This window comes from Capsella rubella, unplaced genomic scaffold (assembly GCF_000375325.1).
Source record: "Capsella rubella cultivar Monte Gargano unplaced genomic scaffold, Caprub1_0 scaffold_1, whole genome shotgun sequence".
NCBI classification, from domain to species: Eukaryota; Viridiplantae; Streptophyta; class Magnoliopsida; order Brassicales; family Brassicaceae; genus Capsella; species Capsella rubella.
Window position 1 is genome coordinate 15859910 of NW_006238923.1, and position 13355 is coordinate 15873264.

Consider the following 13355-nt stretch of genomic DNA (forward strand, 5'->3'; position numbering starts at 1 on the left):
TTCATGTTGAGAATGAAATGTTTGGATGTTATTGTGCCATGACTTAGGATCTTCATCTAATCGGTGTTAAATTTTATGAGTTTCCAAGTTCAAATCAACTTGCAATAAGTAGATTAGCCCATGTCAATTCAATTCTCATATTTCAGATATGAAATTTGTCTTTACATAACCTTTAAAAATTATGGCTTTTCTAATACTTATAGAACAAACAGAACAAATATGTAGACATTTATATAGTTTTATAATTGTTTTAAGTTTTAACAATCAAACATTTGAAATCTATAAGCCCATTTAATTCTAATTTTTAAATAAAATGGGCTTATCAAACATTTCAAATTTATAAACCCATTATATATTCTAATTTTTTATATAAAATGGGCTTATCAATATTTCAAATTTATAAACCCATTATACATTCTAGTTTTTAAATAAAATGGGCTTATCAAATATTCTCAAATCTATAAACCCATTTTATTCTAATTTTTTCACCACCAAAAGTCTCAAATATTATTGTTAGTATGACACAAGGATGAAAGACAGAAAAAAAAAGATCAATGGAGGTAAGACCGATTCAATTGGATTTTTGATTGGTTATTGATCTCTTCTTCAACAGCATTGATTTTATTTTTTTATTCTTTGAATTTCACTGATGAATTTTATAACTATTAGAAAGAAAAAAAAAATCATACTACGTCTTCAATTTCTTTATAAGTTGTAGAGTCCTTAGCTTTATGTTTGTTACTCTTACATTTTATAGTTCAATACATCTTGATGCTACACTTTCAGAAACGGCATGTCTCATCCTAGTTGATGTGTTCTAAAGTTTGACATAAGGACGAGCTAACTCAACTTCTTGAAGCATAAATTTTGACATTCAAGAATTGTAGAATTATAAATAACAACGTCAAAACAAAAACACACATTTTAATGAAAGAGTTGCATGCGACCAAGTTCTACAACTTAATTATTAGACCAAAGTTCTCGTAAAAGGAATGTAAAGTAACAACAAAACTGTGGTTTGGTCTGATGATTATAACACAAACAAAGAAGGCAAACAATAGAGAAACTCTACTGCTGACTTGCCTTATCCGCAGTCGAGGTTGCACTTGTACTTGCACCATCTTCAGTCACAGCTACAGTGTCCGCTGCATCAGTGCAGCTGCACAAGAATCCATTGAAGAATTGTACTGTAACAACTCCATGTCATACCTCATAGTATCCTCAAGACTTTTCTCTTCATAACTCTATTTATAAATCATAAACCAAATCCATTAAAATCTCATTTAAGGCTTAAGAGAAAGAGAGAAAGAGAGAGTTTAAAATCAGAATGTGTTATGACCTGTCTACAAGATTCAGGGAGATTGCTCCACATATTCCCAATTTCCTCAGTGAAAAAATCCCTGTTCCCACCGAACTCATCTTTGAACCAAGCGTGTTGCTCGGTAAAGAAGAAGTCATATGCACTTCTTGGTAACTTAGGAGATGTTTTGGCTTTCTTTTTCTTGTGTCTTTGTGGTTTAGGAGGAGCCTCAGGAATGATGTACATCACTCCTTTGAGGTCTCCTAAACCCGGCCTCTTCACGGTTGTAAGATAACCACCTTCGAATTCCCCCTCGATGATCCCAATAACTATGTCGCCAAGTTCCAGTTCTTGAAGTTCTGAAAATGTTTCATAAAGCAAATCTTAAACACTCAAAAAATAAGCAGAAATTTGCAAGAGAGATATGAATATTTAAGTACACATGTAACATATCCAAAACCATGTATGTGTATATTAATCTTTGGTCATTTTGGAGAATTAAAAACATGAGTGGTATTTTCATACCTTTGCCCAACAATGTAGAAGGTGGAGCTAAGTAATACACCTGCTCAAACTGAAAGAGCAATTTGAGATAATGCTTCCTTAGAACACATGATGCATTTCTTATAGGTTTCTCGAAATTGAATGCATCAATCACTTCTTTGCATTTACGATCCTTGATCACCTAGAGAATCAATATGATTTAGTTGTAAAACAAAATTGTTTCTTGTATAGTATATTCTAATGAATCAAAAATAGCTTTAAACCTTCATGTTCAATGGCACTATTAAAGAACTTGTTACCTTTCCAATACCACCTCGAGATGTGACCTCGATGAAAAGCTTATGCAGATTGAGACTGTATCCATCCAAAGTAGGAATCCTAAGGGAAAAAAAATCATATATATTCCAACAAATCAAATCTTATTCAAGCAGAGTAAATCAATTGAAGCTCAAACAATGAACCTATATATCAAAAGAGGAGCATAAGATCAAAGCAATTTTCATTTCCCAACATTTTACTATTCAAAACAATTTATTTTGCATTAGCATAAAAAAAAAAAATTAGACATTCTTAAACATTTTTATGGCTTAGCATTTCAGAATTTTCTGTAAACCAAATCATAGATTGATTTCACACTACAAGTCTGAGAACAAACTAGATCTAATTCAATAAACCATACACTAACAAACAAAATTTATGAAACCCTTATATTTATTTTTTTCCTTTCAAAAGTAATAATTGGGCCAAGGCCCAGATATAGTCTTTCTTGGTAGAGACATAGCTTTCTAGAATATTCTGTAAGAAAAATTACCACCCACCTAACGTTTCTCGAACCTGAAGAAACACGTCTTATCCCTTTTAGAATGACGATGTCTATGCCACTCGGCCAAGCAAAATTAGTACTTAATTATTATACAAATCATTTATAACCCACACCACAAAGGATAGGGAATAAAATTGTACAAATCGCTATATATTTATCAATTTAGCAAAGACAACGGTTTTTCCATCCATAATAATAATTTGTTAATTAATAACTTCATCAAAAAACGAAGAATCAAAGAAAAAGTATGTATGTAAGCAAATGAAAAACTCACTCAAAAAGATTCCCACAAGATTCGAAAAAATCTTTGAGCGTATCCCAGAAAAGCGTCGGGTTTTGGACAAGTTTATGATACATAGCTGCACGAGAGGAATCGTCGTTGTCTGAAGCAGAAGAGCCAATGGTAGAAACTACTTCAAATTGTGAATTAGGTGTTGACATGACTTCTTCTCGGGTGTTTTTGGTCGAAAGGTTAAAAAACAATTGCTCAACTTTCAGAGATAATATGAACTTTTATACAACTTGCATTTTTTCATCTTCTTATCTAGAATTAGAGGTCTAATTTTCTCTTTTTATCTATACCACACAAAGGGTACATTGTATTTCATATTTTCCTTTTTAACATAGTACACGCGCTAATTCATTTTAATTTACAGCTGGTAGCATAATCTTGAATCAAATCGGATTTTGAAATGTTTTAAATGTAGTAAGAGGATAAGTTTTGATTAATATTAAATGTAAAGTGTGAATTTTGCTTTAATATTTCAATAATATAAATTGTTTGTTATCGTGTTTTGGTTACATTGTTTAATTTGTTCTGAAAATAACTATAGTAAAAAAGGTTGCAACTGATTATTGAATAATAATTTGGAATAGGACAATATATTCAATTATTTTTCTGAAAATATTTTGTTTGGTCAAACTTTTGTAAAAATAATCAATTAAAGGATTTCAACTATAAACAGTCATTTTCATTAAGGACCATCCAGTATGAAAAACTCTTGCGAAGACCACACTCAAAAGGGTACACTCAAAATGAAGGAATTTATTTCAACGAGATATTCCCCAATTTATTCAATATAATTTTTTCCCCAATGGTTAAGTTGACATCAATCAAACTAGTGCTTGCTTTGTGTGATATTCATAGCTTCTCTCTAACTCAACTTGACATTTCTAATGCTTCTCTTAATAGGGATCTTGATTAATTAATCTGTATTAAGCTTCATCTTGGTTATGTTGGTAGTAAGGGGTATTCTCCGCCTCCTAATGCAATGTGTAAGCTAAATAAATCTCTCTATGGGCTTAAGCAATGCATAAAGACAGTAGTTCTTGAAATTTTCTTCCATTTTGCTAATTATGTGGTTCACACAGTCATATGATGATAATACTTGTTTTCTCAAGATCATTGACACTTTATTCTTATGTGTGTTAGTGTATGCCGATGATATCATAATTGCAAGAAAAAATGGTTCAGAAGTTAACATTTTAAGTCTAAACTCCATTCTTTCATCAATCTGGAAGACGTAAGACCTTTGAATGTTGGATGGTTTATCTTGCTTGTGTGTATAACCTAGTAGATGGGAGGACCATCCCACTGAATATTTGTGATAATACTCACACACCTCTTTTTGTTGTTGTGCAGGTAAAGAGAAAGTGTCATCGTGGAATCATGACAAAGAAGAGACAGATCATCTATATAGGATTTTTATTGTTTTATTATGTTTTATTATTGTTGGAATCTTGGATTAGTAGCATGTTAGGATTTGTTGGCTATTGAATTCGTTTGTTTGATGGTTATTTATTTATTTGGTGTTGGTATTATTTCTGCTGGTTACGTGGTGCTTCAATTTGGAATGCGTAATTAATAAGTATGAGATTATTGGTTGATAATTTTTTTTAAAAAGGGTTGGATCTTTTCATTTTTTCTTGATATTGAGTCTTACTTGCGACTTATTGGAATAATGATATGTATTTGCAAATCACTTGACTTGGGATTACCTTTGTTTTCAACAAGCTTACAAGATTCTTTACTACATCACATGCACCATTGGTCAATTTCTTTTCTACTCAACCAAGTAGGAACTGGAATTCCAAATGTTTGTTGATGTATTATTCCTCTTGCTTGGATACAAGTCAATCTACCTCTGGGTTATGCGTCTTTCTAGGTACTTTTCATTTCTCAGAAATTTAAAAGGAAACAAGTTGTATCCAAGAGTTCTGCAGAGGCTGAATATCGTAGTCTTTCAAAGGCCACTAGTGTAAATTACTAATTTCTCAAGAGATTATTGGTTCCGCTCTCTAAACCCACACTACTCTTCTATGAAAATGTGGTTGCCATACACATTGCCAATGAATTTGTATTCCATGAATGCACTAAGCATATTGAAAATGACTGCCATAGTATTCGTGAATGATTAGTTGTTGGAGTTTTTTTAATTGTTTCATGATAGATTTGAATTACAACTTTCTGCTCTTTTAACTAAGGCTCTTTTAAGTCTTTATCGTACTCGCTTCCACTAATCCATTGGCAAGATGAGTCTCTGCAATATCATCGTCCCATTTGGAGAGGGACTATTAGTGTGTATAGAGTTTGTATTCAGTTTAATTTTAGATTACAACTCTATTATACTAATTAATGTTTCATCTTTAACCTAATTATTATAGCTAACTAATGAAACCACTATTGTACTAGGCTTGATTCACTTGGGGCCTAACAATCTTGACTCCTTTAATTTGACCAAAAGCTTGTTCTTTTTTTACTTCTGGCCTTGTTAGCTTTCTTATTCATGTAATTAACTCCATTCCTTCTAGGAGGACTTCTCTTGATCCATTGCTTACAACTATCTTTTCTTTTCATGTTTCAATCAAAAGTGATTTCAAATAGCATTTTCATAATTTAAGAAAACTGCCCATTTTAGATTGTATCAGCAATAAGACAGTTAGACAGATAGTTTTCAAAGTTGATAAGGTGTAGCTTCATCCATTACATCATGTCACTCAGAACTATAATCTTGTACATCATCTTTGACCAAAAAATTATTAATTTTTCTATACAAAAACGTATGTCAATTTTTTTGGTTCATTATAAAAATACTCAGTAAAAAAAAAAAAAAAAATCGACCAGTTCAAGGCGATAGGGTAAGTTGACCAAAAGACCATTGCCGTTGTCACACTTTGCACCACATTTTATGGACTAAACAGAGTTATGTGATTATTTATGTCTATGGCAGAAGTGTTTTCAAACGAGTTGGTACGTCTTAATTGGTCCATTTAACTTTAGTATCTACCCACTCTCTTCTTTTCTAATTATGCTACGCATACATATATGTGTCCACAAGAATCACAATTGTAATACTAATTACTTGTACGAGTCGGTTAAATCCTTCTACAAGAAACTAATGTGTGACCTATTCACATTATTACCACTTTTTTTTTCCCTCAAAAAGCTTCATTCACGTACCAGTCCTCCGGTTTTTTCCCAAACCAAACCGACTTTTTCAGTTTTCGGTTTAAATTTGGTTTGGGAATAGATTCATTCCAAAGGATTAATTTCAAAACATGTTTGGTATACGGTTTGTTTTGGGTTTGGTTTGGTTAGCCAAACCGATCAGTAACCTTTAAAAAAACCAAAATCATCCTAAAACCAAATCAAAGTTTACCAAAATTAACCCAACTCAAATCAAAATATATACAATTTAAACAGAAATTATCCGATCAAAACAGTTTTAACCGGAGAAACCCAAAAAAAGTGGTTCAATTTGGTAGAACTTCATCAACTAAAATATATCGAAACCCGAACCGAACCGCAGCAAAGCCTTTTTTATTGTACCAATTTCAAACAAACTAATTGACTCGGTTTGGTTTGGTTCGGTTTGTTTCGGACACACGGTTTCGGGCCAAACTTTTTAAGGCATCACCTAGCCTTGGCCCAAACAAAAATCGTATAAACTTATTAGAAAACAATGTCGTCATTTTCGAGAGTAAATTCTTGACAAATCTTCTTTGGACATTTTGGCACCTACCCCTGTCTCCATCCTTGCTATTTAATCCCTAGCAGAACAAAGAGAAAAAAGCTAACAAGAAAAATTAAAGACAGAGAGAGAGCTTCTTCTCTTCTCACATAGGTCCGAACATGGTTGGTAAGGATAACACTTTGCCGTTACTTGACCCTCGTGAGCCACCGGAACTCAACGGAACCAAACCAGCGTCTAAAGTATGGGCCAAAGAGTTCGGCGAAGAGTCAAAGCGGCTTTGGGAGTTAGCTGGACCAGCGATCTTTACTGCCATAAGTCAATACTCTCTTGGTGCACTCACTCAGACTTTCTCAGGTCGTCTCGGAGAACTCGAGCTTGCTGCTGTCTCAGTTGAGAACTCAGTCATCTCCGGTCTTGCCTTCGGTGTCATGGTATGTAACGTAAACCTTTTCACACGTGTCTTGTTCTTGATAAGTTATGTTGTGTTGTGTTCCAATAAAGGCCACACAAATCTAATATCAAGTATTTTTAGTTGATTGGGTTATTTTATTCTATTCGTTAAAATCAAAGTAGATCTTCCCATACATTTTATAAATTGTTTCTTATTTTTGCAAATAGTATACTTCTGGTTATAACTGGTTAATTAATTTGGTGACAACAAAAAAGTTTGTTTACTTTTAGGTTAAAGTTCATTACAGAAAATAAAGTTTAAATCTATCAATTTTACTGAAAATAGGTTCAAGTCACTTTTGATCTATACATTTCATCAAAAAGATTACAAGTAGGGAACTAGGCCATATAAATATTTACACAGTAATTGCCTTATTGGGAAATATATGAGTTCCTTAATTTTTGAGGCACTGGAAACTGATTCTGAAAATTAATACACCCATTTTCAAGATTACTTTTATGAATAAATACATTTTTCAAATTTATTGTTACAAGATATTTAAATAGTTAAAAAGCATTATTGCAACTTGAAACTTGTGCTTTATCCTTATTAAAAAAAACAAAAAAAAAATAATATTGGACCATCCCTTTTATTTTCCTTCCACTCACACAAGTTCTTTCTGTTTTCCAGACTATCACCGAAAATATAATTATGACTAAAATTTATGAAATTCAATATCTTTTAATAGCTTTATCAATGATATATTTCTAGCTCAATAATAGTAGAACATTGATATGGTACAGTATATCCAAAATAACCAAGAAAATCCAAATATAAAGTGACATTTTCATTTTCCACATATGCATAAAAGCTTGTGTACTACAAGTAATCCTGATGAAAGGTTTCTTGAAAATGTCCTGATCCTATAGTTAATATAAATAGAAAGGGAAAATTTTTCAGATTTGGTCTGTAATAGGTTAGAATATATAGTTATAAAAATTCTGTAGAGTTATAAGATTTTGATAGAGTAAAGATGAAATATAAAAAGTTAAAGTAAGTTCCATATGTTGTTTGTCATGAACCAGTGTCACAATGTTTTATCATTTTCCCTAATCATTGTGAATGTTCCTATGGTCTATGTAGCTAACCAATACTAGCAAGTTTAATATTGTGGTTGCAGTTAGGGATGGGGAGTGCGTTGGAGACGTTGTGTGGACAAGCATATGGCGCGGGACAGATTAGGATGATGGGAATATATATGCAACGTTCGTGGGTCATTCTCTTTACCACTGCTTTGTTTTTGCTTCCCGTCTACATTTGGGCTCCTCCTATCCTTTCCTTCTTCGGCGAGGCTCCTCAAATCTCTAAAGCCGCGGGTATCATTCTTTTTATTGCGTTATGTCGATTGGTTTTGAGATGGAAGCCCATGACATGGTAACAATATTTAGATGCTAATCTTTTTTCAAGTTTAAATTTATAGGGAAATTCGCGCTGTGGATGATTCCGCAACTATTTGCCTATGCAGCCAACTTCCCGATACAGAAATTCTTGCAGTCACAGAGGAAAGTTCTTGTGATGGCTTGGATCTCTGGGGCAGTTTTGGTTATACACGCAGTTTTTAGCTGGCTCTTCATCCTTTACTTTAAGTGGGGGCTTGTAGGTGCGGCCATCACTCTCAATACCTCGTGGTGGTTGATTGTTATCGGTCAGCTTTTGTATATCTTAATCACCAAATCTGACGGTGCGTGGACTGGATTTTCTCTGCTGGCGTTTCGAGACCTCTACGGATTTGTCAAACTTTCCTTAGCCTCTGCTCTTATGCTTTGGTACCATTTCATTTTGAGCTAGTATATTGCTTGAATTATGTAAGCTAAGGTTTCGGATTAGAATGACAGGTTTGTTCTTTGTATTTTGTAGTTTGGAGTTTTGGTACTTGATGGTTCTGGTCGTTGTTACCGGTCTCCTTCCTAATCCGTTGATACCAGTCGATGCCATCTCCATTTGGTAATTCATTTGTGCTGATCTTTGGTTAGTTTCTCCCTGAAAATAGGTTTCTTTAGTAACCTTTGTTTTTATGTTTTGTGCTTCACAGCATGAACATAGAAGGGTGGACTGCGATGATTTCGATCGGGTTTAACGCTGCGATAAGGTAAGTTTTTTTACCTTTTTGTCTCATTTCATTTCTCTAGAGCCACATTAGAACTCCCATGACTTTGTCTCTTGGTGTGATCAGTGTGAGGGTATCGAACGAGCTGGGTGCGGGAAATGCAGCTTTAGCGAAATTCTCAGTGATAGTCGTCTCCATAACTTCAACTCTTATCGGGATTGTGTGCATGATTGTTGTCTTAGCCACAAAAAACAGCTTCCCTTACCTTTTCACCTCTAGCGAAGCCGTGGCAGCAGAAACCACGAGAATAGCCGTCTTGTTGGGCTTCACTGTCCTCTTGAACAGCCTCCAGCCCGTCTTGTCAGGTACCACAATAATCAAAAAGCAATTTAGGATCAGAAAGCATTGAGTTGTGATCACTTTTGGTACATCATTTTAGGTGTTGCGGTTGGAGCTGGGTGGCAAGCCCTGGTTGCGTACGTTAACATTGCGTGTTATTACATAATCGGACTTCCTGCTGGTCTTATTCTTGGATTCACACTAGACTTTGGTGTTCAGGTTAGATTTATGTACAGTTTAGTTTGGTTTGTTGAGTCTCTACTATAAGATCTCTTTAGTGGGTTATGACCATTTTGTATTTGCATTGTTTTTTTTTTTTTTTAATTTGGTGTTGATTGATTTATGAAATTTTGTAGGGAATATGGGGAGGTATGGTAGCTGGAATCTGTTTGCAAACACTTATATTAATTGGAATCATCTACTACACTAATTGGAACAAAGAGGTCTCTTACTTCGGTCTCTTTATTTCTGCTATGTTTCCTCTCATTTGTGTTTGGTTGATCATATCTTTAGCTCTAAATTTCCGCAGGCCGAGCAAGCCGAGAGTCGGGTTCAGAGATGGGGAGGAACAGCGCGAGAGTGATCAACGCTTGGCGTAACGTTGGATCATCAGTTCTCTCTTTTCTTTTTGTCATGTTCAAATGTTCTAAGAACAATTGTAATCTCTCTTTTTGGATTATTTTCATGCCTAAAGTTAACGAGTCCTCTCTCTGATTGTTGTTAGAGGGTTTGTTAGTTTTAGTCTTATCTTGAAACTTTAGGATGGTTTTACCAAGTTAAACTTCTTGATTAACCAATAATTGTTCAATCACACAATACATAGATCATAGAAAGAAACAGAAAAATCAAACTGAGCAACTAAAAGTGCAAACGCATGTCGCCCGATCGATACACATGCCTTTCCCATGGTGCTTCGAAGTACACACTGCAGCACAGCCTACACTATCACATATCCATGGCTCTGATTCTCTAAGGTAGTGATGGCATGTATCCCCTTGCGTCTCCTTCGTCACCATTCCTAGTTAAAATGTATTGAAGATTATAGATCTCAAATTTGTTTTTTTTTTGTTGTAATTGATAAAAGAAAACTATCAAATGAAAGTGATGACACATAATAATTCATATTTTAGAATACTAGTCTAGTCGTATGATAATTGATACGTTAAAGTATAAATCTAACCTTGAACAAGTACAACCATGAAGATAGCAATAACGGTGGCTTTAGACATTTTGGATAAGACAATCGAAATGAAAACTTCAGAGTAACAAAAGAAGATGATGAAGATAATGGTAATGTACATGTGTGTGAATAATGTATATATAAGAAAAATTAGGAGAAATTCTTACTGATAACTTTTTTTTATGATATCCTTTTGCAAAACTACCATTTTTTTGTCATATTCATTTTTGCCCTCTTTTAAATTTTAATTGTCATTTTACCCCTAATTGAAAGAATATTCTTTCCTTTCAAGAGAATATTCTTTCATTTGAAGAGAATATTTCTTCCCTTAAACAGAAAATTTCTTCTATTAAACAGAATATTCCTTCATTTGACCAGAATGTTCCTTCAAAAAAATTTTCCCCCAAAAAATTTCCGCCAAAAACTTTTCCGCCTAATTTTTCTTGCCAAAAAAAAATTTCCACAAAAATTTCCTGAAAAAAAAAAATTTTACAAAAATTTTCCTCGCCAAATTTTTTTCAAAAGTTTTAGAAGCTTACAAAGGTTTTTGAATGGTTTTTAAAGGATTATACAATGATTTTTAAAAAAATTATAAGTTTATAACAGTTTTTAAAGGATTTACCTGGATTTTAAAAAGATTTTCAAGTGGTTTTTATTCAAATGGCAAGAGTTTGATTATGCAAATAGTACCAAATAAAAATAACCCAAAATAGATTTTAGTACAAAATGTACTTCAAAAATGTTAAGATAGATATTCATCATGGGTTATACTAAATGACGGTAATTTAATCATTTTGTACATTGAAAAGGGTATTTGTAGAAAAGAGTATCATAAAAATGTTATCTGTGCAAATCCCCCTAAAATTAGATGCATGCAAAATGTAGATTTTGGAAATAGAAACATAGATTTCGGAAGTGGCTAAAAATCAGAAAAATCAAATAGAAAAGATCTACGAAAATTAATAAATTTTAAAACTAACTAATAGAAAAGATCTATGAAAATTGATAAAAAAATATAATAATAATTAATCAGAATAAAAAATAGAAAACATCCATTTTTCTATTGTTTTTTTTTTCTCTTTCAGAAATGACTATATATATCTAACATATTTTTTACATATTGAATTTTCTCATTAGAAGTCTTTTTTTACTTACCTTCTTTTTAAAATTCTTACATATTTCTGTAAAATTTTATAAAAATCAAGATAAATACAACAAAATAATTATTCTCCCCAATATTTTATAGATTTAATAAGAATATATTTGGAGAAAATATATATCTTTTTTCAAATGAAAAATAAAATAAAAATATGAATTACATGTACAAGTATATTTATTGAAAATAAAACACTATAATTACTACACATATATTTACATCAAAATAATACATTTAGTGTGAAGACAATACACATATATCTACATCTTTGTTCCATTTTACTTCTCTAATTAAACTCTCCTGAACTAATATATTTATGTCTTAGTGACGGTATCAAATCGGATGGATGTGGGAAATTGGGAAATGCAGCTTTAGCTAAATTCTCATGGTCTCCATATCTTCAATTCTTATCGGGCTTGTGAGCAAATTAATTTTCAAGAACAATTTTATCTCTCTTTTTATAGTCTTATCCTATTAGGATGATTCTTAGTTCTCAACACTCTCAATCTTTGATGTGGTATATCTATGGATGTAGAAAGACTGAACAAATATATCGCATGAATTTTTGTTATGGTCGTGTTACCTAATTTTGATTGCTAGATAACACCCTTTACGATAAACAAAGAGGTTGAGGATATGTTGATGAAGTGGTAGAGAATTTGTGATAAAAAAAAGTTTTAGAAGAAAAAATGAAGAGAAAGAAGAGAGGAAATGATAATATTCTAGGAAGTAAAATGTTATGCTTAGAGAAAAGAGAAAAAGAGAATATGAAGTTAGAATGAGCATATACAAGAGCATCTCCAGTTAACTCAAAGAAATATCTTAAACATTAAAAATTTAATAAATAGCCAAAAAGCTGAAAAAAGAGGAGAGGAGGTAAAAACAGTATCTTCTGTAGGCCTCTAAATATCTCATTACACCCTCTCATACTACGTGTTATCTTCTTATTGGTTGTTTTTTTATACGATTAATTAAAAATTAATGGTAAACATACGAAATATTAAAATGTGACCAAATACTAAACTGGGAAAATATGTAAATCTCAAAACCCAAATATTGAAACTTTAGAGTGTTCCGAAGATCAAACACTTTTTGATTTTTTTAGTGTTTTGGATACAGGTGAAACATTAACATATAAGAGCATCGAACAGTAACGCCTCAGTGGGTTTCTCAAAGTATACTATTTTAATCAATATCTAATAAATAGATTATTAATTTAATAATTAAATTATAAAAAGTGTAGCTGGTCAATCTAAAAAAAGGCAAGTGGCATTTTTGTTTCTAAGTCGTCTCTCAAGAGAAATTTCAGATTTTTTTTTTGTATACTCATGTAACAATAATAAAAAAAAACCCATGTTAGAAGGTGTATATTACAAATCATATATATGAAAAAGATAAAGATGTAAATCTTTACAAGTATGTAATGTTATAAACACCATACAAGTATGTAATGTAACTCTTTTGCTTTCATCCATATTAGAGAATTTGAGTGTTCATACTCATCATATTATTAGAGAATTTGAGTACAAGTATATGTATATGTACAAGTATTTGAATACAAGTATACTAAGTTAACTAGAG

At 32.3% G+C, this 13355-nt stretch overlaps 2 protein-coding genes across 2 annotated transcripts; one reads left to right on the forward strand and one right to left on the reverse strand.

Moving 5' to 3' along the window:
• Positions 1–1133: 1133 nt before the first annotated feature.
• Positions 1134–3068, reverse strand: LOC17897017 (putative high mobility group B protein 11). The gene is made up of 5 exons (XM_023788743.1): positions 2902–3068; positions 2104–2182; positions 1826–1985; positions 1340–1659; positions 1134–1244 (listed from the first exon to the last, which is right to left on the reverse strand). The coding sequence occupies exons 1-5, from the start codon at positions 3066–3068 to the stop codon at positions 1134–1136; spliced, it is 837 nt and encodes a 278-aa protein (XP_023644511.1).
• A 3616-nt stretch (positions 3069–6684) lies between these two features.
• On the forward strand, positions 6685–10231 carry LOC17900671 (protein DETOXIFICATION 33). The gene is made up of 9 exons (XM_006307300.2): positions 6685–7032; positions 8173–8368; positions 8473–8818; positions 8910–8996; positions 9085–9141; positions 9226–9464; positions 9539–9657; positions 9795–9881; positions 9968–10231. The coding sequence occupies exons 1-9, from the start codon at positions 6760–6762 to the stop codon at positions 10019–10021; spliced, it is 1458 nt and encodes a 485-aa protein (XP_006307362.1). The 5' UTR covers positions 6685–6759; the 3' UTR covers positions 10022–10231.
• The last annotated feature ends 3124 nt before the right edge of the window (positions 10232–13355 follow it).